The sequence below is a fragment of the Arvicanthis niloticus genome, chromosome 10, assembly GCF_011762505.2.
Source record: "Arvicanthis niloticus isolate mArvNil1 chromosome 10, mArvNil1.pat.X, whole genome shotgun sequence".
Lineage (NCBI taxonomy): Eukaryota > Metazoa > Chordata > Mammalia > Rodentia > Muridae > Arvicanthis > Arvicanthis niloticus.
This window is the reverse complement of record NC_047667.1, coordinates 17,507,898-17,532,971: the sequence shown is the minus strand read 5'-3', so window position 1 is coordinate 17,532,971 and position 25,074 is coordinate 17,507,898. Positions and strand designations below refer to the sequence as shown.

Sequence of the window (25,074 nt, the reverse complement as noted above, 5' to 3'; positions counted from 1 at the left end):
GTTGTCTATATGAAGTAAAATCGATTGGTGTATAGGCAAGTAAGAAAATAAATAAATATGTAAGGTTTATAGATGCATACAAAATCAAAATAGAAGATAAAAACATTTGCACAAGTTCCTAGTGTTTGGTTTTGGAACTGGGGACAAGGGACTGAGGTGCATATTTTACATACCAAAGCCGACCTGACCTGCAGGTTCTCCCAGAATCCCTCAGTCCCTACCTGGCATACCCTGCCCCCAACCTTGAATTTACCAGTCCAGACATTTTGAGGTTTCTCATCTGTTTGCCCATGCACCCCTTTCTTTCTTACTATCTCCCTCTGCTAACTGCTCCACTCTCCCCATGGCAACTTCCTTGGCCTTGGTCCTTGGGGCCAGTGAACTTGCCAACCGAGAGCAGCTTCCCAAAAACATGCCTTTAATATAATCTAATCTGGTTGAAATTGGCTCATTTCTCCTAGCTTCCTTCAAAAATCAATTTTTTTTCATGTGAACTACGTTGACATCCCTCTTCTGCTTCGAAGGCAGACACAAGTGAATAATATAAGCCAGCATTAGTGGCAGGACATGGAGCAAGGACAAGGCAGAAAGAACTAACCCAATTCATAGCACCTCTATTTATTACTGGCACAGGTCTGAACAAATTTCCTAACCTCTCTGCTGGATAGGGTGCCTCACTAGTCAATTGCAGCCATGAGGAAACCTTGGCTTTAGGCTATGTGATCACACAGAGACCCTTTTAAGTTTTAATTTTAGCAAGTTGTTACTTAAGTGGCAATTAAGTGCTTTATAGATGTTAACTATTATTTTTGAATGCATGCCCAAATCATGTTTAAGAAAATTATGCATGTACTTTTCAGAATTCCAAGTTTTGCTGGATCATTTCTAAATTTAATCACAGAACAAATTATTTGTTGAGGTCTTAGTAAACAAAAGAAATAGACAACCCGACTCAAGGATTACATTCCTGGACAGTAGTAAAACATTAAGCAATAAATTGGGCAATTGCTCGTGTAATTGCCACTGTAATAAATGGCAGAGAAGAGGAACTACAGGATATTTTAATTTACACCAAGTCATTAACTATAGTTCACCTCATGTAGGGCTGAAAGGAACCACTGAAGAAGTTGGCTTCTTGAAGGTAGGTAGTATTTAAGTATGAACTGAGGGGCTCTGTGGAGAGAGGCTCCATTTTCAAAGGCACACATTGCTCTTGCAGAAGACTTGAGTTCAATTTTGAGTACCTATGTTAGGTGGCTCACAACAGCCTAGAATTTCAGCAGCAGAGAATCTCACAAGCTCCTCTGTGGACACCCACATGTGTGTGCACATATTACATACACAATCAAGAAAAATCACTTTATTTTTGAGTTGAATTAACTGGAAAATGTCAGTTATAAAAAAGGTAAATGTTCTGGGAAAAGTTTAGGTTCCAGCACCTATCTCAGGCAGTTCACAACCTCCTGCTATCTCCAGCTCCAGCCAGTGAGTCCAGCATCTTCTGACCTCTGTGGGTACACACACACACACACACACACACAGGCCCACAAAAATAAAACCAATCTTAAAAAACAAGCAGCTGGGCGGTGGTGGCGCACTTGGGAGGCAGAGGCAGGCGGATTTCTGAGTTTGAGGACAGCCTGGTCTACAGAGTGAGTTCCAGGATAGCCAGGGCTATACAGAGAAACCGTGTCCCGAAAAAAAACCAAAAAAAACAAAAACAAAACAAAACAAAAAAAAAAAACAAAACAAAACAAACAAAAAAAAAAAAAACAAGCAAACAGCCAGGCAGTGGTGGCACACACCTTAAATCCCAGCACTTGGGAGGCAGAGGCAGGCGGATTTCTGAGTTCAAGGCCAGCCTGGTCTACAGAGTGAGTTCCAGGACAGCCAGGGATACACAGAGAAACCCTGTTTTGGAAAAAAACAAAACAAAACAAAACAAAACAAAACAAAACAAAACAAAACCCAAGCAAACCCAAAGACAATCCTTGAAACTGGTGTTAAAGGTATTCAGAGTTGTCTGGTGTGGGTGCTGGGAACCAAACTCCAGTCCTTTTGACAGAGAAGAAATCACTTATAATGGCTAAGCCATCTCTCTAGCCTCCCTTCCCCTTGGAGGATTTATAATGATGAAGTTATCAAGCATAATCAAACGTATCTGAGAGTGGAGAGTGGCTGGTAACAACACTGAGGGTAAACAGACCACTCAGGAGCCTAGTGCCATTGTTCATATGAAATAAAAAGTGAAAGGATACTTTAGACTTCAGCTCTTTCCCACAACACTGAGGGTGGGTTAAGATGATTAGCTGACCACTATATTTTTCACTCCATTTGTAGTCTGATTATTCAACATTTACTGTTCATAAGATGAAGATGGATTGTAAAGATAGAGGACCATACTCCAGGTTTCTAGGGTGACACTGTCACTTAGAACTCTGGTTCAGGACCTAGCATGCCAGCCTGAGCAACAGAGCACATGTGATTGAAGAGAATTGTCCTCTGACCTGTATGAGTTTACACCCACCTTAAATAATGAAAAATTTAAAAGTTCTGGACTGGGGTGTATAGATGTATCAAAGGTAGAAACCCCTAACCTCTGTATACACATTTCACTTGAACCTCAAAATAATTCAAGCCAGGCATGGTGGCTCAAGCCTATAATCACAGTTCTAAGGAGATAGGCATGATGATAGTAAAAGTTCTACATCAGTCTGGTCTACATAGTATGAGTCTGTTCTCAAATAACTGTAATAAAATGATGATAATCCTGGACCAGGGTTATCAGTTAAAGGCACCTGCCACCATGCAGTTGAAGATGATTTTGAATTTCTGATTGTCTCCGAAATGCTGGGATTACAAGTATGTGCTATCATACTTGGCTTATGTAGTGCTGTGGATGGAAGCCGGGGCTTTGCGCATGCTGGGCAAACTTGATCTTTACCAACTGAACATCTCTGCCAGCTTCCAGCATCACTACTCTTGAGCTGTAGGGTCAATACTAGGAAATAATGCAGAGCAATAAAAAATAACAATACAGGGCTGGAGAGATGCTCAGAGGTTAAGAGCACTGACTGCTCTGCTAGAGGTCCTGAGTTCACTTCCCAGCAACCACATGGTGGCTCACAACCATCTCTAATGGGATCTGATGCCCTCTTCTGGTGTGTCTGAGGATAGCTTCAGTGTACTCACATACATAAAATAATAAAAAAAATTAACAGTACAGAGCAGCTCTGAGGTGACTTATATGTGGGTAGTATGATGGTGTGGGTACTCTACAAAAGATGGTTAGTGGGAATGACAGAACAGAACAGTACAAGGTTTCGTCATAAATCGTGTGTTCAGAATGGTACTAACTTAAGAGACCCAAACTGCTTGTTAGTGAAAATTTCCACCTATTTTTTAGAATATAGGTGATGAAAACCATAGGAAGTAAAACCAAAGACTATATGATCCAATCTGAGTTATGTTACATAGTATAGAATAAACTGACTTCTATTGTTCTAACCACAACACAGGACTAGTTTTATGTCTAATCTCTTCGAGAGTCTCAGAGGATAATCTTGGGATCCTTGTGTGTTCACATTCTGAGTGCTGGAATTATAGGTGTACACTGTGTTGACTGCATTTTAATTTCTTCAAACTTCATGGGATATAGTTGAGCAATACATCAATTGATTATTTTTAAAATTATATTTATTTCTTCATGTGTGTATGCATGTATGTATTGCAATATGGGGAGCCTTCCTGCCACGGTATTCATGTGGAATACCGTGGTATTCAAGTAGTCAGGGATGGTGGCAAGTGCCTTTAACTGAGAAGCCATCTTGGTGGTCCAGGATTATCATTTTATTGTTTATATTTGAGACAGTCTTGTTTGTAGACCAGGTTGGTATACAGCTTTTTTGACCACTATCATGCTGAGGTCTCCTGAGAGCAGAGGCCTGAGCAATCATGCCTGTCTTGAATTAATTTGAGTCTCAAGTGAGATGTATATACTAAGGTTAGGGGTTTATCTGTCCAATGCTCATCCTTTTGCCTTGTGACCCCTGTATTTCAGTCTTCCTGAGGATAGTTGCTCTCAAGTCTATGAAGGCTTTCCTTGGCGACACCACCTTTATCTCTTAAAAAAAAAAAAAAAAAAAAAAAAAAGAACAACCCCCATAACCCCCTGCCCCTTTGACTTGACCCTAGCCAGACCAGCAACAATTCCAGGGTCTCACATAGCCTAGGCTGTCTTGCAACTTGCCAAAGCTAACCTTCTGATTCTTCTGCTTCTACCTTCCAATGCTGATATTTTATGTGTATACCATCACACTTGGCTTATGTGGTGCTGGGGATCAAACTTAGGGCTTTCCAAATGTTAGACAAGCATTGTGCTAACTGACTACTTCAATCCAGAGGGTGTGTGTGTGTGGTGTGTAGAGGTCAGAGGGCAACTTGCAGGTGTCAGTTTTTTCTTTCCACTACATGGATCCTAGAAATGGAACTCCTGCCTCAACCTCCCAAGTGCTGTGATTAGACATTTACTACCAACACATGGTTTAAAGCTTATATTAAACAACTAAATTTGTTAAGCAACAAGAGAACTGAAACTTTACTTTACTTGGCTAACAATTTTATTTATTTTAGTATTTCCTTTCTCTTTTCCTAAAGAAGAACTACTTTGATCACTTTTCTGTTTTCTGACTTAGGTTTTTCTGTCGTTTTCTTATTCCCTTCCTATTTCTATGCCAGGAAAAAAAAAAATCAATCCAAAATTGGCTTAGAAATAAGCCAGAAACGTGCACTATGCTGCCTGAGCTGATGGAGCACAGCCAGGCAGTGGTGGTACATGCCGTCAATCTTAGCACTCGGGAGGCAAAGGAAAGGGAACCTCTGAGTTTGAGGCCAGCCTGGTCTACATAGTGAGTTAGGACAGCCATGGCTACACAGAATAATCCTATCTTGAAAAAAACCAAAACCAAAACCAAAACCAAAACCAAAACCAAAACCAAAACCAACCGACCGACCAACCAGCTGCAGTGTTTTATACTGGTGAAGACTGATGGGTTGAATGTGTGAGTAGAAGCTGTAGGCTTTCTTTCAGTGTCAGATCTCAAAGCTTCAAGAATCCCAAATATGGGGCCAATGTTGATTATCAGGGCATGGGACCAGGAAGACTGCTGGGATGCAGGAGTCAGATCACTTCCACAAAGACCTTCTGCTGAGCCTCTACTGAGCTCTGATGTTGACATTTTTCTGTTGCTGATGTGGAGAATTCAACTCAACTGTTTTGTGAAGTATGCTGCCTTGACTTACTTCAAGCCCACAGGACTAATGGGTTTTTATTCTGAGGCCTATTTCCTCTGGTCACAGGCTACAAGTTCCTCCATATTAGGATCAGGAAAAAAACAAAACAAAACAAAACAAAACAAAAAAAACAACAACTTTCCTTAGCCTGAAGGGGAGGTCAGATTCTATTTTGTTGTCAGCGATGATGCTAATTATTTCCTCTTAATACTTTTGGCATCATGGGAAAGCACACTGTGGTCACAGAACTCTGTGATGGGATCTCTCCTCCCTTTAGTCGATTTTAGTGACTGATGTACAACAGTGCTTTTACCCAATGTACCACTTTACCAGCCTCTAAAGATGTTTCTAATTAAAAGAAAAAAAAAAAGACAAAGTGGTCTACATTTGTAAACATTTATTCTCTTGAACTGAAAAAGGCTTGCATCAGCACATTGTACAGCCTTGCAAAATTACACAGAAATTGAAAATAAGGTTCCTTGTTCATAAGTGCAATGAATCTTTGATGTCCAGTAATCCGCTGCAAACAATGAAAACAAAATTTAAACCACTTAAGAAGTTTTCAGCACTCCTCAGTGCATTTCCTCAGGAGACAACATTTCCAAAGAGGACAATGCTGATGAGTGGCATTTAGTTATTGGAAGGACACTTAAAAAAAAGTGGAATAATTTTCCTGCCTAGGATGATTCCTATTTCTTTTTAACCTAAGTGGTTTGATTAAGAGGCATTGAGAACATAATTTACCTTACACTTAACGGCCATACTACCTAAATGAAGAAGGAAGGACCCTGTTGGGGAGCTCTGGATTTCCTGGAAAATTTTCTGTGTTTAGCAATTCAGTGGAGTAGTAATTTTTTATTTATGGGTCTCCTTAGCACCCTCAGCACCCCCCAGAGGATAGTTTTGACATGGTTTTAACTTGGTTATTCCACTCCTGCATTCTTTTTCTCCCAAAGTCTGAGTTGGTTCACACTGTGCTGGCTGCAAAAAGAAATACAGGTTTCAACTGGTTATAATCACTTTGAAGAATAATTTGCTGTACAATAGAGCTTTGGATCTGATACAAGAATTCAGAAATATAAAACAAAATAACTATAAAAGTTAGGAGGCATCTGAACAGCATTTCCTTAGAAAACGCTGCTCACTCTGTATCATTCCTGTGTGGATTCCTATAGTCACTGGGGTGAAATGGGTATTTCCCCCTCCCTTTACTGGGTCCCTGAACTTTCTTCCAAAAGCTGTAACATATGGCCAAACATCCCAGGAGTCTCTATATTACACACGCTCCACTTAACAAGCCAATCAGATGGGAGAGGGCAGGGAATTATAGAGTGAGGGGTCCAAAGGTAGCGGCTGGTTTACTGAGAACTTGCCCTTTCCAAAATGTGGAAGTCGTAGTGCTTCTTGCTCATTCTCAGCTTAAACTTGTTCACTGAATGGATCTGCTTCTTCAGTGCACTCTGTGCAGCTGAAATGGAGGGGAACGTAGCTAGGACAGTGTACGTAGAGGCCAGGTCACTGGGTTTAGAGCGCTCAGGGTTGACAGTGTTATCCCCACTACCACAGCAGAGAGGGTGACGACGTAGCTGGGGCTGAGACTGGGGGTCCCGGAGCCATCGGATCTTGGCGCCAATTTTAAAGAGTTCCCCAAAAAGCTTCTCAGCTTCCATTCGAGTTATTCCGTCTGGTAGTTCTGTAATTTCCAAGACCTTGCCGACAACTAGCATGAAAAAGGTGAGAGTTAATGCCTATCCCCAGAGAAGCTGGACCAAGTATTGCTGCCCCAGATGACAAAGAAACTCACATCTCCATTACTCTTTAAAATCATTCCAATTCAGCATTTAGTGCTAAGCTACTAGTCTCAGTCTTTACTGTGGACTAAGTAGTGGCTTTCTCTAGATCAGATCATTTTGGGCAAAACTTTTCTGACTTTCCAATGTGAACTAAAGATAACGGCATCTACCCTTATGACCCAAGAGAGACAACTCCTTCCTCACTGTCTGTCTTCCACTGGGGAGTACGAGACCTTTCTCTATCTGCTCTCAGGCACATTTTACCTCTTTACTGCTCCAAAAGCTACTGGCTAAGGCCTTACTATATACACCCTTACATCATATCTAAGACCCTGCAGGTGAAGGAGTCATTTCTAGGGACTTTTTTTTTTTTTTAGAACTCTAGAAGAATGGAGCTCAATTTGTGGTGTGGTAGTATGAGTAGTCAGACCCACGTCTAGGACATACCCGCTTCTCCTGCTCCAAGGTCTGTGGATGCAGCTTTCTTAGCTTGTCTCCGTCCTCGGTTTCCATGCCTGTTGCCAGACTGACCCTAGAAAAGCAGGGATAATTGCAAACTAAGTTTTAAAATCTGAAGATTTAGCACCTCAACAAACTTTGGGTTTTGTACTTGAGCAGAAATGAAACCAGTGCCAGGCTGGATTCTGCTTTGTAACACTGGACTTTGTAACTCTGGCACTCATCAGGACATTCCCTGCAGGCCGCTTTTCATAAGCAAAGGTGTTGTGCCTGTGGCTGCCATCATGTTTTGATATCAGTAACAAAGTACTACTTAGATGACTGGTTACCACCTTGTCCCTTGCTCTGCTCTGCACTGGGCCAGTGCTAGCAAGCATTAGCAGTTGGCTCTAGCACCTCTGATATCTTCAGAAAGAGTTAGGGTGTTCAGCAACAAAGACTGTGGAGTAGGAACTGCCTGTCATACCTGTTGATGTGGAATGTGTCCATGCAGAAGAGTAGGAGGGTTGTACTGCAGGGGCTGGCCAAGCAGCGGGTACCTGGCATCTCCTGAAAGTCATTAAAAACACGTTTCATGGTTCCCTCTTCTTGGCTGTAATGTACTTACCAGAGTTTGCTAAACTGTTCAGAAAGAAGATAAACATAGAAAACATGTTTGGTGGGAAACAAAGAAAGGTAATAGATATTTTTAAAACTGTTATTTGTGTGTTTGTATGTGTGTACATGCAAAATTGTGGGTATGTGGAAGCAGAAGACAACCTGTGGACATTCATTTTCTCCTTCTACCATGTGGGATCTGGGGTCATTAGAATTGGTGGCAAGTTCCTTTAACTTCTGAGCCATCTCAGCCAAGGACCTGACTGGCTCCAAACTCACAGAGATCTGCCTGCCTCAGCCTTTCTAGTGCAAGAATTAAAGGTGTATACTACCACCACCTGGCATGCATGCATGCATGCATTCATTCATTCATTCATCCATTCATCCATTCATTCATAAATGGAAAAGTTCCTTAAATTCTTCAAAGGGTCAGTATAAACTTCTGAAAGGTGAAGACTTGTCAGCAGGATTGTGAAAAAGGGTTGAGTAATAGGAACAGAACAGGGGAAGGGATGGAGAACCTAGATTGTATTCTTATGTAGACCAAGCTCTTTGCCTCCCAAGAGTTGGGATTAAAGGTATACACCACAAATGGTCATGTTACTTTTTTAGTTCTGTTTGTCTCTCTCTCTGCACAGGAGTGCAGATACCCGAGGGAGCTGGAATAGGGTGTTATATTCCCTAAGGTGGAGTTATAAGAGGTTAGGAGCTGCCCAATATGGGTGCTGGGAACCAAATTCAGGCCCTCAATAAGAGCTCCTCTTAACTGAGTAGCCATTTCTCTAGCCCCACCGTTACTTAAAAACAAAGTCCACCTATTTATTTAGTATTTACTGCATGTGTGTTGGTGCATATGTGGACATGCACTTTTCATAAAATAAGTGTGGAGATCAGAGGAAAATCTTCAGAAGTAAGTTTTTTCCTTCTACCATGAGAGTCCATCCTGGAAATCAAAGGTTGTCAGGCTTGGCAGCAAGTCAAGTATTATAATTAATGAAGCCATTTTTCTAGTCCTTTACTTTAGAGTTTTTTTTAAAAAAAATAAATTTAATTATGTGCATATGTGTGTGTGGGTATGTATATAGGAGAGTAGGTGTCCCAAGAGACCAAAGGTACTGGATTCCCTGGCAAGTAAAATGATAGGCAGTTGTGAGCTGTTTGATTTGGGTGTTTGGAACCATACTCAGATATTCTGCAAGAGCAGTCTGTGCTCTTAATCATTTAGCCATCTTTCCCCTTACTTTTCAATCATGCCCAGGTATTATTTGTTTTTTTTTTTTTTTTAAGCTGGGTAGTAGTGGCGCATACCTTTAATCCCAGCACTTGGGAGGCAGAGACAGATAGATCACTGAGTTCAAGGTCAGTCTGATCTAGAGAATGAGTTCCAGGACAGCCAGAGCTACACAGAGAAACCTTGTCTTGAAAGACAAAACAAACATACCAATAAATAAATGAATAAATTAATAAAAAATAAACAAGTAGCAAAACAAAACTGGGGGCTGGCAGGGCAGTAGACATGGTTCAGAGGTAACAAGCACTGGCTTTTCTTCAGAGGACCTAGATTCAATTCCCAGCACCCACATCACAGCTCACAACTATCACAACTATCCCAATCCAGGGGATGACACCCTCTTACAGGCATACATATGCAAGCAAAACACCAACACACATTAAATAAAAAAATAAGACAAAACAAAAAACAGAGATAACTCGGCAGTTAACAGAACTGGCTGCTTTTCCAGAGGGCCTGGGTTCAATTCCAAGCACCACATGGTGGCTCACACCTATCTGTAACTCCAGTTCTAAGGGATCTGGCTCCCTCTGCTGGCCTTCACAGTCACCACGGACCTGTGTGGTACACAGATATACATGTAGGCAAAAGACCCATATAAATGAAATAATATTAAATATATAAATGAATTCATAAGTATTAAATACATAAAGAAAATTTCAAAGTAGATACATTAAGTTCACACCCATACTCATAAAATAATAATGGATAAAATATTTTAGTTTTATAAAGGGGGAAAATACAAGTTATCCTGGTAATTTTATCACTTCTGATATTTTGAAGTGTATATTTAAGTCTTTGTTATATTATACAAGTGTGCTCATTTTTCCTGTGTGTATACTGTATCATTCTTTTAAAAAGTAAGATAGATTTATCATACAATAAAAATGGATATTTGAAGGGTTGTATTTGTTCGATGAATTGAGACAGTAGTAAGTCTATGTAACAATGACTACAAAAAGAGCGTAGGGTATTTACATTCTTCAAAGAGTTATCCTCTATTTCCTTGCCATTTAATTCTCTATCTCATTTCTAATACTTTCTTATTTCTAATTTACAGATTAGATGAACTTGCTGTAGGCAAAATTCGTATAATTAGAATCATATAGCACACCTCTCCTTATGTGCCTGGATTTCTGTTTAAAACAATAAATTAGATTTATATATATAGCTTGCTTTGTTCACTTATTATTATGTACTCCACAAGACACACGATACACATACACACATAAATATAAAATACATTCTGGGTAATATGTAATTTAGTCATGTCCAGTTTGAGCTAACGTTTCTGTAAATGTTCTTGATTAGGTCTGTGAATATAATTTATTTTCCTTCCAGCTAGGAGTATTCCTTCTAAGCTATGTGGTAGGAGATTAATAAGAAACCTCTTCTATTCCCTCTAAAGTGCCTTTACTTTGCTATATTCCTCCCGTCCCCTTCTCCCTCTTGCTCTGGCCCAAAGGTTTGTTTGTTTGTTTATTTGTTTATTTATTATATGTGAGTACCTGTAACTGTCTTCAGATACCCTAGAAGAGAGCATCAGATCTCATTATAGATGGTTGTGAGCTACCATGTGGTTGCTGGGATTTGAACTCAGGACCTCTGGAAGAGCAGCCAGTGCTCTTAACTTCTAAGTTATCACTTCAGCAACTCATTCTTGTTTTAATATAAAATTTCTACAATATAAAATGTCTCTAGAAATTGACTATTAAGTCAAGGGCTTTATGGAAATCTGTATATTGGCTTTGAGATGTTTGTGTAACTTGTTTTACAAAATCATACTGTGAATGTTTCCCGATTTAATAATTCTTTGTTTATAGAAAATCATGTGCACATGCGTGTTTGAACCTGCTGAGCCCATGCCTTTCTTTACTCACTGAGCAGGAGCAGAGTAAACTTTGCATAAATTCTCGCTCAATCACTTTTTTTTAAAATGCATAACCTTGTGGGTTTTTTTCATTTTTAATTGGTTATTTATTTACATTTCAAATATTATCCTCTTAGTTTCCCCTCCACAAGCCCCCTATCCGTTTTTCCCTCCCCACCCCGTCTCTATGAGGGTGCTCCCCCACCCACTCACCCACTCTTGCCTCAGAGCCCTAGTGTTCCTCTATCCTGGGTCATCGAGCCTCCACAGGACCAAGGGACCCCACTCCCATCAATGGCAGTTAAAGCAATCCTCTGCTACACATCCAGCTGGAGCCATGGGTACTCCCTGTGTACTCTGTGGTTGGTGGTTTAGTCCCTGGGAGGAACTGGTTGGTTTGGGGGGTCTGGTTGGTTGATACTATTGTTCTTCCTATGAGGTTGCAAACTCTCTCAGCTCCTATAGTCCTTGCCCTAACTACTCCATTGGAGACCCCATGCTCAGTCCAATGTTTGGCTGTGTTAAATCGAATTCCTAATAAGTAAAGTATACACATGAACAAATTAAATCACTGTGTACTCTTACTATGAAGGAATGAATTAAAATCATTATTATATTCCTAATTAAGCAATAGCACCAAGCCTGACAATGAGTTTATCCTCGGAACCAACATGGTAGAAGGAGAAAATCAATTCCTGAAAGTTGTCCTCTGACTTTCACATGTACATACACACACACACACACACACACACACACACACACACACACACATTAAATAAACAGATGCAGTTACACAGAAGAGTGACAGGTGCCATCAGGATGGTTTCCAGTTCTCTGAAGCTATGACCAGTTTCAGAATACTTACCCTGTGCAGGAACAAAAGGTCTAGCAAACTGGGACATGATGGAAAGTGGTGGTCCTGAGGGACGGATGGTCTTTAGGGTGGACAGCTGAGCTGGAGCCGGTGACTGCACTGGAGAAAGGATGGGGCTGCTGAGCTGAGGGCTGTGCTGCAATCACAGGAGAGGGGAAATTAGGTCACACTTGGGGCAGGCTGTTGGAAAATTTCCTTTTGGAAAAAATTTATTATTCACTGAATTATAAATTGATACTTGATAAAAAGTCAAAGTCATTATGAATAATGAAAATGCATTCACACATCATTACTACAAAAATTAGAACAGTATATTTTTGAAACCTGCTTTTTTTGTTCGTTTGTTTGTTTTTTCAAGACAGGGTTTTTCTGTGTAGCCCTGGCTGTCCTTGAACTCAGAAATCCACCTGCCTCTGCCTCCCAAGTGCTGGGATTAAAGGCGTGAGCCACCACCGCCCGGCTGACACTTGCTTTGTAACTTGGCAATGATGTTGCTATTTTTGCAAGAAGAATATATACCATTCTTTTCTAAACTAAATGTTTATAAAATTTCATTCAAAATAATTTCATTCTTTGAAAATAGTCATAATAGTTACTATATTTCCTAAATGGTGCTAATACTTTCTTTTCTTATTTGGCAGTCTTACTGTGTAGCCCTGGCTAGCCTCAAATTCAATATGTAGACCAGGCTGGCCTCAAACTCATTGCTGATGTTCCCAACTTTGCCTCTTTTGTGCTACTTTAAGGCATGTACCACCACACCCATGTTGCATCTTCTCATTTACTTCCTCTCTTCCTGTATATACAGTTATATGACTTTATTATATGAGAGTCTCTTGATAAATATGCCATTATACCTTTGGGGTATTATGTTAGCATTCAAGTGTACTTTAAATCACTACAATGGTACTAGGTGACAGGAATTTTTCAGCTCCATTATAAATCTGTTTCTTTGTGGGGTAATAATAGGTTGAATCTAGGACCTCAAACACACTAACCTAGGTGTCTATTAGTGAACCATATCCACAGCTGACCATTATAGTCTTGACCAGTATTGGGCACTCTTGGCTGAAATAATGGTGTGGTACATAACATATGTATGCTACCATTTTTTTTTTCTGAAAATGATTTGAGTGAGCAGCCCATGATACTCCTTTAGGAGAAATTAATTTGTGTCTATCCCCTAAAAACAATGAGTTTTTATATTTCATTATTTTATGTATCTGGGTGTTTGGCCTATGTATGTATAGTACTATGCATATGCCAGGTGCCTACGGAAGTCAGAAGAGGGCATTGAGCCCGTTGGAACTGGCGTTATAGGTAGTTGTGAGCTGTGAGTCATGTAGGTGCTAAGACTCCAACCCAGGTCCTCTGGAAGGGTAGCTAGTGCTCTTAACTGCTGAATCATCAAAACTTAAGACATCAATATTACAGTAGCATCATCCAAACTACAGAGTTCTTTCAATTTGAAGACCCGATTCTAAATATCATTTTGAAGATCAATTATTTTGACTTTTGTCCCCCCTCCCTCCCCCACTCCCACCTAGAGATAGAGGCTCAAACCCAGGCTGGCTTTGAACTCATGATTATCATCCCTAAGATCTGAAATTACAGGCATGTATTACCACTGTGATTGGCTTGTTGTACCATTTTTTACTGGACAAAATTCCAAAAGTAGATTTGGGATTCAGGTTTTGTACCTTGTGTACTTTGGAAAACAGAAAAAATGTCACCAATTGGCATCCCAGAAAGAGTTGTACCAATTTATACTAAAACCCAGAAACTCTTAAGAGAACTTGTAACTAGATATATCTGTAAACATTTTAAGTTATGTCTCATTGAACTTTCCCAATTTAAAACACGAAGTACTTTAAGATCAGGGTTTAGCTCAGTGCCACGTACATGCCTCAAATGCACAAGGCTCTGGACCCAATCCCCACAGACACACCCACAACTGTAAGACACCAAATCAGATAAACACAGTTTTGCTATTTAATAGCCATTTATAGTTTGTTAGCAAACCTAAAAAGAAACTGTTTTAGTCAGTTATTTTATCAAATATACTTAAAATATTTTTCCTCTTACTTTATCTTTTTTTTTTTTTAAAAGATTTATTTATTTTATGTTTGTGAGTACACAGTCACTTTCTTCAGACACATCAGAAGAGGGGACTGGATCCATTGCAGATAGTTGTGAGCCACCATGTGGTTGCTGAGAACTGAAGAGCAGTCAATGCTCTTAACTGCTGAGCCTATTCATTCCCCCACCACCCCTCCAGTCCTAGCATGGGTCTGACAAATGGCTCGGTAGTTAAGAGTACTTGGTATTCTTGCAGAAGACTCAGGTTTGGTTCCCACCCACATGATGGTTTACAACCCTCTGTAACTCCAATTCTAGGGAATACAACAACCTCTTCTAACCTGTGTGACATACATACATACATACATACATACATACATACATACTAACCTGTGTGACATACATACATACATACATACATACATACATACTAACCTGTGTGATATACATACATACATACATACATACATACATGTAGGCAGAGTATTCATAATACTACACATACATATACACTCAAATAAATAAATCTTTAAAAAATTAAAAGAAAAAATCTTATCTAGGTGTGATGCTTATTATAATAAATATTAGCACTTTAGAGGCAGAGGGAGAAAAAAATTCAAGGCCAGTTTGGCATACATTGTAAGTTCCAGACCAGCAACTACATAGTAGTAAGAACCTCTTTCAAAACAAATAAAGAGTATTACAAGAGAGGACCAAGTTACATATAAAGGCAGGCCCATGAGATAGCCACTGATCTACAGGGAATATTAGAGGAATATTTCAGTCTGAAGAGATTGACATACCTGAGATGGCACAAGTAATAATTCCACAAGAATTGTTAATCAAAGAAGTCTAAGAAGGCCCTCAAGGAGATGGCAAACTCATTGGAAGACCAACAGTATCAGCTAACCTGGAAACCTAGGAGCTCCCAGAGACTTAGCCACTAACCAAAAAGCATACATAAGGCCCTTGGCACATATGTTGTAGAGGGCTTGCTTGTCAGTGGGAGACGGTGCGCTTAATCCTGCAGAGACTTGATTCAACAGGGTGGGAAGAATATTTGGTGGGGAAGGGCTTTCAGGAGTCAAAGGGGAAGGGGAATAGGGGAAGGAACTCTGCAAGGGGGACCAGGGAGGGCAGCATTTGGGATGTAAATAATTAATAATAATAATAATAATAATAATAATAATAATAATAATAATAATAATATCCCAGCACTTGGGAGGCAGAGGCAGGCAGATTTCTGAGTTCAAGGCCAGCCTGGTCTACAGAGTGAGTTCCAGGACAGCCAGGGCTACACAGAGAAACCCTGTCTCGAAAAAAAACCAAAAAAAAAAAAAAAAAAAAAAAAAAAAAAAAAAATGTATATATATATATATATATATATATATATATATATAGCCACCACAAAATAACAGGAATAAGCACTGTTCATTAGTAACTCTCAATATCTATCTACTTGTCTTTATTTATTTACTCTCTTATTTATTCATTTTGGTTTTTTGAGATAGAATTTCTCTGTATAGTCCTATCTTGGAATTCGCTCTGTAGACCAGGATGGCCTCAAACTCACAGGGATCTGTAGTCCCCTGCCCTCCTGAGTGTTGGGATTAAAGGTGTACATCACCACCTCCAGAACTCTCAGTATCAATAAAAAGACAGAGTCTAACAGACTGGATTAGAAAACAGGACCCACTTTTTTTCCTTTTTGCTGTCTTCAGAAACAATAGAGACCAACTTAGGGTGACAGAAATAAGAAACAAGAAGGTATAGCTATTCTAATATCTAACAAAATAGACTTCAAATCATATCTAGGTTAGGAATTTCATAGTCATTAAAGGAAAAAACCCATCAGAAGATGACAATTCTGAATATTTATTCAACAAACACAGGGGACCCTCATTTCATAAAAGAGATACTATTAGATCCAAATCACAGACTGATCCCAACACAGTGATAGTGAGTGATTTAATACCTGACTCTCACCAACTGACAAGTCATCCATACAAAAGCTTAATAAAACTCTGTAGTTAAGTGATACCATAGATCACATGCATTTACAAAAACTTCCGCCCAAACACTAAAAAACATACTTTCTTTTTAGCAGCCACTGGAACTTTCTCCCAAAATGGCTACATATTGACAGAAAGTCTCAACAAATTTAGGAAAGTTGAAATAACATGCTGTGTTCTACCAGACTACAAAGCAATAAAGCTGGGTATCAAAAGCAATAGAAACTGCAGAACATACACAAACTCACAGAAACTAAACCACTAGTGAATGAAAACTGGGTTAAAGAGGAAATCAAGAAAGCAATTCTCCCGCGTCATCTCGTGGGAAAAAAAAAAAAAAAAAAAGAAAGCAATTAAAAAAATTTCAAGAACTGAATGAAAATAAAAACACAACATATTAAAATTTACAGGGCATAATAAACACAGTTCCAGGAGAAAATTTATAGCCCTTAGTGCCCATAAGAAGAATGTTGCTGGTAATATTTAAAACAGCACCCGATCTGTCTTGTGTTACAGAGCTGCCATGTTCCCGACTAGGCTAGGCTTGAAAGATCGCATATTAAATATGAGTATGAAGGGCTTGGAGAAAACAAGAACAAACACTGGAAAAATAGTAGTGGATTGGTTGCTGAAGAATTGGCCCAGCACATAAGAACACTACTGCTCTTACCTAGGATCTGGGCCTGGAATATATCTAACAATCATAATTACAGAATGTGAGGAGATGTAAAGAGGGGGAGTGATAGGGACATGGAAGCAGAGCTGGACAGAGGGAACTTAAAAACTGTTTAGGAAAAAAAAAAAGAAAGAAAGAAAGAAAGAAAGAAAGAATAACACCAGTGGCCAGTCCTTCAGATGCAAATCTGCAGGAACTCTGTAACACAGGGCAACATCAAGATATCCGAGAGGAGTCCTGGTGAGGATCCAGTATTGATGGTGTGGCGGAAGGCAGAGGCCTGGAACCAGACTCTTTGTAGTGAACATTTGCAAGTAAAGAAGGGTGGGGGGAAAAAAAAAGAGTATACTATGGGACACACTGCCACATACTACAGTTTCTATAGTGAGATTTTTTTCCTTTTGGAGGAGATGGTTGCAAGGGCAGAGGGCAGGCAGGAAGGGATGAGGAGTTGAGTGGGATTGGGGTGTACAATATGAAATTCACCAAGAAGCAATAAAAAGTTAAACAAATAAACAAAACAACCCAAAATAGGCTGGAAAGATGGCTCAACAATTAACAACACTGTCGGCTCTTCTAGTGGACCTGGATCTGATTTCCAGCCCATACGTGATGATTCACAACCGTCTGTAACTTTAGTCTCAGGCCATCTGACACCGTCTTTTGGTTTCCAAGGGCATCAGGCATGCAGGTGCACAGACATAAATATACATAAAATAAATAGTTAAAAGATAAGATGTTGTACAAAAAGGATAATCTCTCTTCAACATCCTATTAATACCACATAATTTGCTTTTTATACATCTATAAAGAAGCCTCCAGGACTAAAGTATTGATTAAATTTAGGTTTAAAAAAGTTTAATTTTTTAATTTTTTTATTTTTTTGTGACAAGTTCTCATTATATACCTTCCCCTGGGCTGGCCTAGGCTGTCTCTAGGTGGACAGGGCTGATCTTGAATTCAGAAACCTGCCTGCCTCTGCCTGCAGAGTGCCAGAATTAAAGGTGTGGACCAACACTTGCCTAGGTTCAATTTCTCTGTCTCTGTCTCTCTGATAAAAGACGTTGGGTGAGCCTGTCCTTCTTGACATACCACATTAAAAGGTAAATGTTTGGTTGATCCATCTTTCCTGATTGTGACAACTGATGAGGACAGCTCATCTAGGTTCAAAGTTATATACCTAATCTGTCTACTTTAAAGGCCCATTAACACTTTTACCTAATGTTTTTAGCATCTGCTGATAATTTTCACTTGTTTTTTTGTTGACAGGGCCTCAACAATAACAAGCAGAAACAATAAGGCTAGGCTCACTATGTAGCTAAGGATGACTTTGTGCTCTTGTCTTCTGCTGCCAACTCCTAAGTGCTGGGATTATAGGCAACTAACACCATGCCTGGTGTGGGGGTTTATATAAGAATGCTCCCACAAGCTCACATTGTAATGCTTGATACCTAGTTGGTGGAACTATATGGAAAGGATTAGAAGGTGCTGCCTTGCTAGAGGAGGTCTGTCACTTGAGGCAGGATTTGAGGTTTCAAAAGCCCATGCCATTCTCAGTTAGCTTTCTGTCTGCCTTGTCCTTGTGAATGTAAGCTCCAAGCTACTGTTCCAGTGCCACACCTGCCTACCATCACTAACCCTCTGCAACTGTGAGTCCCAATAAATGATTTATTTTATAAGTTGCCTTGGTCATGGTCTTTCTTCATAGCAACAGAAAAGTAACAAAGGTGCTCGATTTTTTTTCTTTGCCAAACTTAAATTCTTCTGCTTTAGCTTTCTGAATGCTGCATATTTAAAGGTATGAACCAGCATGGCCAGCTCTCTTCTGATGTTTTTTTAGGTTAAATTTATTTTGTATATAAGTAAGTTGATGAGTAAAAATGAGGCACAGAGTTGACCTGAGTAATCCCAGTTCTTAGGAGGCTAAGGCAGGAGGATAGAGTTGAGGCCAACGTAGGCTACAAAAGACCTTATTTTAAAAGTTAGAAAATAATATTTGCATTTTGATATAAATAAAGAATGTTCAAATGTCTTTATTATTCTTGGGATTTCAAATTCAATGTTAAGTCATAGTATGTGATGAGAATATTGTTTCTAAATAACAAACCAAGCTAGAAGTAGTAGTTTATGCTTCTAATCTTAGGGAGGCAGAGTCAAGCAGATAAACATGATTTCTAGGCCAGCCAGGACTATACAGTGAGACCCCCAACTCAAACACAAACAGGTAACAAACAAACTATCTTACCTGGACAATATTATCCATGTTGCTGAATTCCATACACTTCTGCCCTCTCTGATGGTCACAGTAGTATTTGTTTTGTTTCCACTGTGGGGGTGAGTGCGCCCGAGACTGTGTATTATTTGGTAGGTTGAGTTGCATCATCACCATTCCTCCACCAGGTGGCTGCTGTGGCATAGCTGAAAATCAGAATAGCACACTGAGACTAGTGTATTTTAACAACTAATTGTTATTTGGAACACTGGGAAAACAAGATTAATCTCACATTTCTGAATTAGTTTTTATAGCTATGCATTTATACAACTCAGATTTAAGCTCTAGTGAAATCTGCTGCATACAAGTGGTGTGTGTTTAAAAAGGTATTAAAACATAACCTTTGGAGTAGGTCATGGTGTTACAAACCTGGAATCCCAGAACTGAAGACACAGAGGCAGAAGGATCATGGCCGGGTTAGCCAAAAAATGTGTGTTATTAAATGGATCAAGCCTGGACTGTCAAGCTTAGGTGGCTAGTGTCCACTGAGTTAATATCCTAGGTCCCATTTTTAGTTTGTAAGTATGGACTTTACCTTACATTGAGAATATTAAGCTGTGTGAGATAGAATCCAGGCCCTTGTCTCCCAGATTCCTACATATAGAAGCAGCTTAACTGAGAGGAGGATGTCTCAAAAGTACACTGAGCCTCAACTGAGAAGTGGCCTGGGCTGGTTACAGCCACCATTAGTCATTTACTGACAATCAGTTATTGTTTGCCAACAGGTCACTACAGGAAAATACAGTGTCATGCTAAAGATCTGAATAAGATCTCACAGAAGCAAAGAGCAGCATAAAAGCTCTTTAAACATCTGGAGAAACATCTGACAAAGAGAGAATCTAGGGAACAGGCACTCCTAGGAGAAGAAAAATAGTAAAGCAAGTATTTCTGGTATGAAAAAGTTTTAATATTTAGCACTCAGAAGGCGGAGACAGGAGAATAGCATTGAATTTGTGGCCAGCCTCAGGCAGAGTGAGTTGTTGGCTAATTTGCCTACAAAGAGAGACTCAGTCCCAAATAGGGGTAAGAAGAAAAGAAAAACATTGTAATATGAAATAAAGCTCTGAATATCTGAGCATACATGTCCTTGATAGTGGGGGAGGAAAAAGGTAGTACATTTTGAGTTAACCATTTTTTCTTTCTTTTTTTTTTTTAATTTATTTTTATGCTGTGTGTATGGTGGTGTCTGTGTGAATGCATGTGTATATGGACCACGTACATGTAGTACCTAAGGATGACAGAAGAGGAAAACAAAACCCTAAGAATGGAGTCAGAGTCAGATGTTAGCTATTCTGTGGGTGCTAGGAACAAAACCAGGGTCATCTGGAAGAATAGCCAGTCCACTTAACTGACGAGTTTTTTAGTCAGAGAATAACATAAAGAAGAAATTTCTGTTTCAGGACAATAAATTTTATAATAACTTTTGTGTTGGGGAAATAGATAAAACTGAGGAAAACACAAAGAAAATACAAGATTATTGCAAAGACATGAAAAGAACACTAAAATCAGATTTTGTTACAGTAGGAGGAAGATACACTAGGTGTTAGCAAAAACGCAGTAGTTGAGGCCTTAGGCCTATTTGATTACCCAGAAAAATCTAGAGAAAAATCAAGAGGGCTTAGGAAAGGTTCCCCAAGATTACTAACCCCATAGAGAGTGGAGAATGAAGGCAGAAGAATGAACCTAGTATTAGAAAAGGAAGGAGTGAGCTGCACATGACAACCTGACTCAACACAGGATGTGAGAGACTAGAGTGCATGTCACCACCCAGCCAGCTGAGAACCAATCAGCTGTTACCAGTGAATGAGCCAGGCATACCTGCACACTGGTGGCCTTGGAGCTGTTGAGAACTGCATGGTGATGTGGTTCGAGGAAACGGTACTTGTTCAGACCCTGGATGTTGTAAGTAACCGACTGCAGAGCTAAAGGGTAAAAAAACCAACACAGAAAATAGCACAATGAAATGCAGATGGCCAAAGAGTCTTTGAAATAAACATTCCTCCAAGTTTATTTAAATGGATATATTTTTCAGATTGGCTGGCAGGAGCCAAACCTAATTTAACTATTCTCTGAAATGTGATCACTCAGTAAAAACCACTTTATGTTCATAGCACTGACTGAGACACTGAAAACGTATCTCTTAATCCTATCACTGAGAATTTTACAAATTACTCTAACATTTCTTTGTTAGAAAGGGAAAGGGGAAATTTAAATTATAATCTTGAAAAAAAGAAAAAGACAGGACATGCAATTAGACAACAATTAGAAGAAAATGTTATTTTTTGAAAAAAACGTTGTAAGGCCAGGCAGTGGTGGCACATGCCTTTAACCCCAAACCTTGGGAGGCAGCAGCAGGCAGATACACACCAGCCTGGTCTACAGAATGAGTTTCAGGATAACCAGGGATTCACAGAGAAACCCTGCATTGAAAAAAGCAACCCCCTCCTCCCCCCAAAATAAAACACAAAACCAAAAAAGCTGCAAGAATAAAGACAACAAATATGACATATTCTAATAAAATAGAATTAGGTAAAAAAAAAACCTAAGAAAATATAAAACAAAAACACCAACCCCAGGTTGTTGAGATACTTTGAATGGCATTTACAGTCAAACTATATGGCTTTATTATAAATCTTCAAAGTTTTCTCTTTCAGCAAGCTATTTCTTTTTTGTTTTTGTTTATTTTTTTGTTTGTTTGTTTTGGTTTTTCAAAACAGGGTTTCTCTGTGTAGCCCTGGCTGTTCTGGAACTTGTTCTGTAGACACGGCTGGCCTCAAACTCAGAAATCTGCCTGCCTCTGTCTCCCAAGTGCTGGGATTAAGGGCGTGTGCACCACTGTCCGGCTAGCAAGTTCTTTCAGGCTAATGATGTAAAGTTACGAAATAATGAACTCACAAATAGTCAGGGATCTTAATTTATATTAGCCTGGTAAGTCTCTACTTTTTTTTTAAGAGTACGTATCAGTATTTAATGCAGACTATGTATGTTATTACAAGCAGGGGGGTGGGGTTGAGATAGGGGGTTTTCATAGGGGAAACTGGGAAGGGGGATAACATCTGAAATGTAAATAAATAAAATAATCAATAAAAATTAAAAAAGAAATCGACATTGTATAGGTCCAAGATTGTTTCCAAACATAAACATACTGGATTGTTTTTGACTTGGAAAGGTAATTTTAACTTCTCATCTGTAATATCAGTATGAATATGAATAAATCAATAACTTGTAGTGAATACAGAGTTGGATAATAATCATAACATCAATAGACACAATCAGTCTCTATTTAGTCATCTTCCTATTGAGAACTTTAAATAAGTATTATTTAATAACTTCAACAATTTCTTAGAATTGTCTCATATAATTGCATTAAAAACACTAGTTTGAATGTAAGTACCAATGAGGTAGAAACTACAAAGACAACATGTCAGAAAACATGATAGATATGATCAGTCAAATCCAGAGACAGGCAACTCTTAGGACATATACAGAACTTACAAAGTATTTATGGGATATACTCATTTTACTTAAAGAATTACAAATAATAATGAAAAGTATGAATGGCATAACGGATATATGCACCTAAAATTCTTTAGGAATAAACATACTGAAATGTTCATGCATAAAATGATACCTGGTATCTACAGGAGGATGAGCTGATGAGCTGGCTCAGTGGTACAAAGCACTTACTTCTCTTGCAAAGAACACATGTTTGATTCCTAGCATGGTGGCTCACAACTGTATAAAACTCCAGTCCCAGGGGATTAAATACCCTCTTTTGACCTCCAAGGGTTAACAGGCATGCAAGTGGTGCTTGCACATACATTCAGGCAAATATGCATACCCATCTAATAATAAAATAAGTAAATCTAAAAAAACAATGAAGCCCTAGATGAGGAGGCAGAAGCGGAAGTTTAGATGAAAATACAATAGTTACTGTACGTGTTAAGTGTGAATACATAAGGATTCTGTATGTATTTGTTTATATTTACATGTTTTAAAAATGTTCAATGAGATAATAACATGCAGCATTCCTAAAGCTTTGTGTTTAATTATTGGCAACATATACATAGATTTATATGAAATTCAGGCTGATGATTCCTTAATAGTAACAATTATCTTTGCTGCTTAAGTGGTAGTAAGCCAATAGCTCGATTAAATGGAAAGAGAAAGAAATTAAAGGTTAAAGTGATGTGAGGGGCTGAAAAAAAAAATGGCTCACAGGATATTGTGTGCTTGCCCCCCCCAACTAATTTTGCTGTTAGTTATGCCCAGAATATATCTCATGAGTATGAGTGACCTATAGAAATAATATAGCTTAAGCAACTGTCAGGAGATTTTTTTCAGGTTTCCTTGGCCCACAGAGAGCCCAGCCCATCAGCTGATCCTGTTCACCTGCTCATGAGGTCCCTTGATCTTGACACTAGTGTACCCACATTATGCCCTCCCCCATGTAAACAAACAAACACAAACATAAAAGGTTTTATTAATTAAGAAATGAGATGTTCTAAAAAGACAATTTAGCAGTAAGAAAAATACTTTTTATTTTATTCATTTAATGAATTGCAATCTTTTGTTCCTTACTCTGTTATTGCTACAAAAACCATAATGTGGTTGCCACTGCAGGTAAGAGTATACTAGTTTGCTCATAAAAAATACTTATGGCAAAAACATTCAACATGAAATCCATCTTAACACTTACTTTTCCTTTTTATTATTTACTGTGTACCTGTTTGTTTATTTACTCATTTACTTATTTTCTCATTCATTAATTCATTCATTTATATTTGAGACAAGGTCTCACTCTGTAGCCCAAGCTGGCCTAGAACTATGTAGACTAGGCTGGCCTACTATTCAGAGCTCTCTACCTGCCTCTGCTTCCCCAGTTCTGAGACATGCGTCACCATGTCTGACATCTTCTGGATCTCAATATGCAGCCCTGGCTGGTCTGGAACTGAGAGAATTCTGCCTGACTCTGCCTCTTGCCTCCAGAGTACCTGAATAAAAGGGTGTGTTCATACACTTTGCATTTTGCAGTGATCAAACCCAGGGCACTGCAAAGTCTTACCCTAACACTTGCCACTGAGATATATTCCTATCCTTTAAAAAGCTGTTTTTTTTCCCTTTGTGTGTGTGTGTGTGTGTGTGTGTGTGTGTGTGTGTGTGTGTGTGTGTGTGAGTGAATTAACTGTTTGCCTGAATGTATATACATGGATTGCATGTGTGCCTGGAGAAGTCAGAAGAGGGCTTCAAATTCCCTGGAACTAGAGTTTCAAAAGGTTGTGAACCAAGTTATGGGTTATGGTAACTCAACCCAAGTCCTCCACAAGAGCAGCTGACCCTCTCTCCAGTCCCAGCTCTAACAGTGTTGTGAAGTTCTCAAGACTACATTCATCTGGCATATCTGAGGATTTATGCCTTACTATCATTTTTCAGGCTAAATGTTTGAAACTTACTTTTTAATAGCAGTAAAGATAAAACTACATCAAACAATATAAATTAGACTGACAGACTTTATTACTAACAATTGTATTAAGGATGCTTGAGAAAAAATAAATAGAAAACAAAATGAAACTAGAAGCTTAGAAGCAATAAATAAAGTTCAAGGAAGGTATAAGGTGTAGGGCCAAAGAGCACACTTGGGAGTTACTAGGAAACACATGGGGTTTACTGGAGCATATTTCGGAGACACTAGGGCACACTTTGGATGAGTAGGGCACACTTGAGGGTAACTAGGACACACTTGGGATGTTACTAGGGCAAATATAGGGGTTATTAGGGCACACTTACAGGAAGAAACTTAAAGCTGGCTTTCTTTATCATTATTTCATAAAGATTGAGCATTTTCAAAGAGTTCCAAAT

The 25,074-nt window shown here is 39.0% G+C and overlaps 1 protein-coding gene across 8 annotated transcripts in view; it reads right to left on the bottom strand.

Moving 5' to 3' along the window:
- Positions 1-5,674: 5,674 nt before the first annotated feature.
- R3hdm1 (R3H domain containing 1) overlaps positions 5,675-25,074 on the bottom strand; it is an 83,538-nt gene continuing 64,138 nt past the window's right edge. For all 8 annotated transcript variants that reach the window (XM_034512939.2, XM_034512940.2, XM_034512944.2 and 5 more), the window contains 6 exons: positions 21,034-21,137; positions 19,189-19,361; positions 12,168-12,312; positions 8,011-8,093; positions 7,533-7,617; positions 5,675-7,012 (listed from right to left, as the gene is read on the bottom strand). In XM_034512939.2, coding sequence (XP_034368830.1) covers positions 6,651-7,012; positions 7,533-7,617; positions 8,011-8,093; positions 12,168-12,312; positions 19,189-19,361; positions 21,034-21,137 — 952 coding nt within the window. In that variant the 3' untranslated portion in view covers positions 5,675-6,650. The remainder of the gene's footprint in view (positions 7,013-7,532; positions 7,618-8,010; positions 8,094-12,167; positions 12,313-19,188; positions 19,362-21,033; positions 21,138-25,074) is intronic.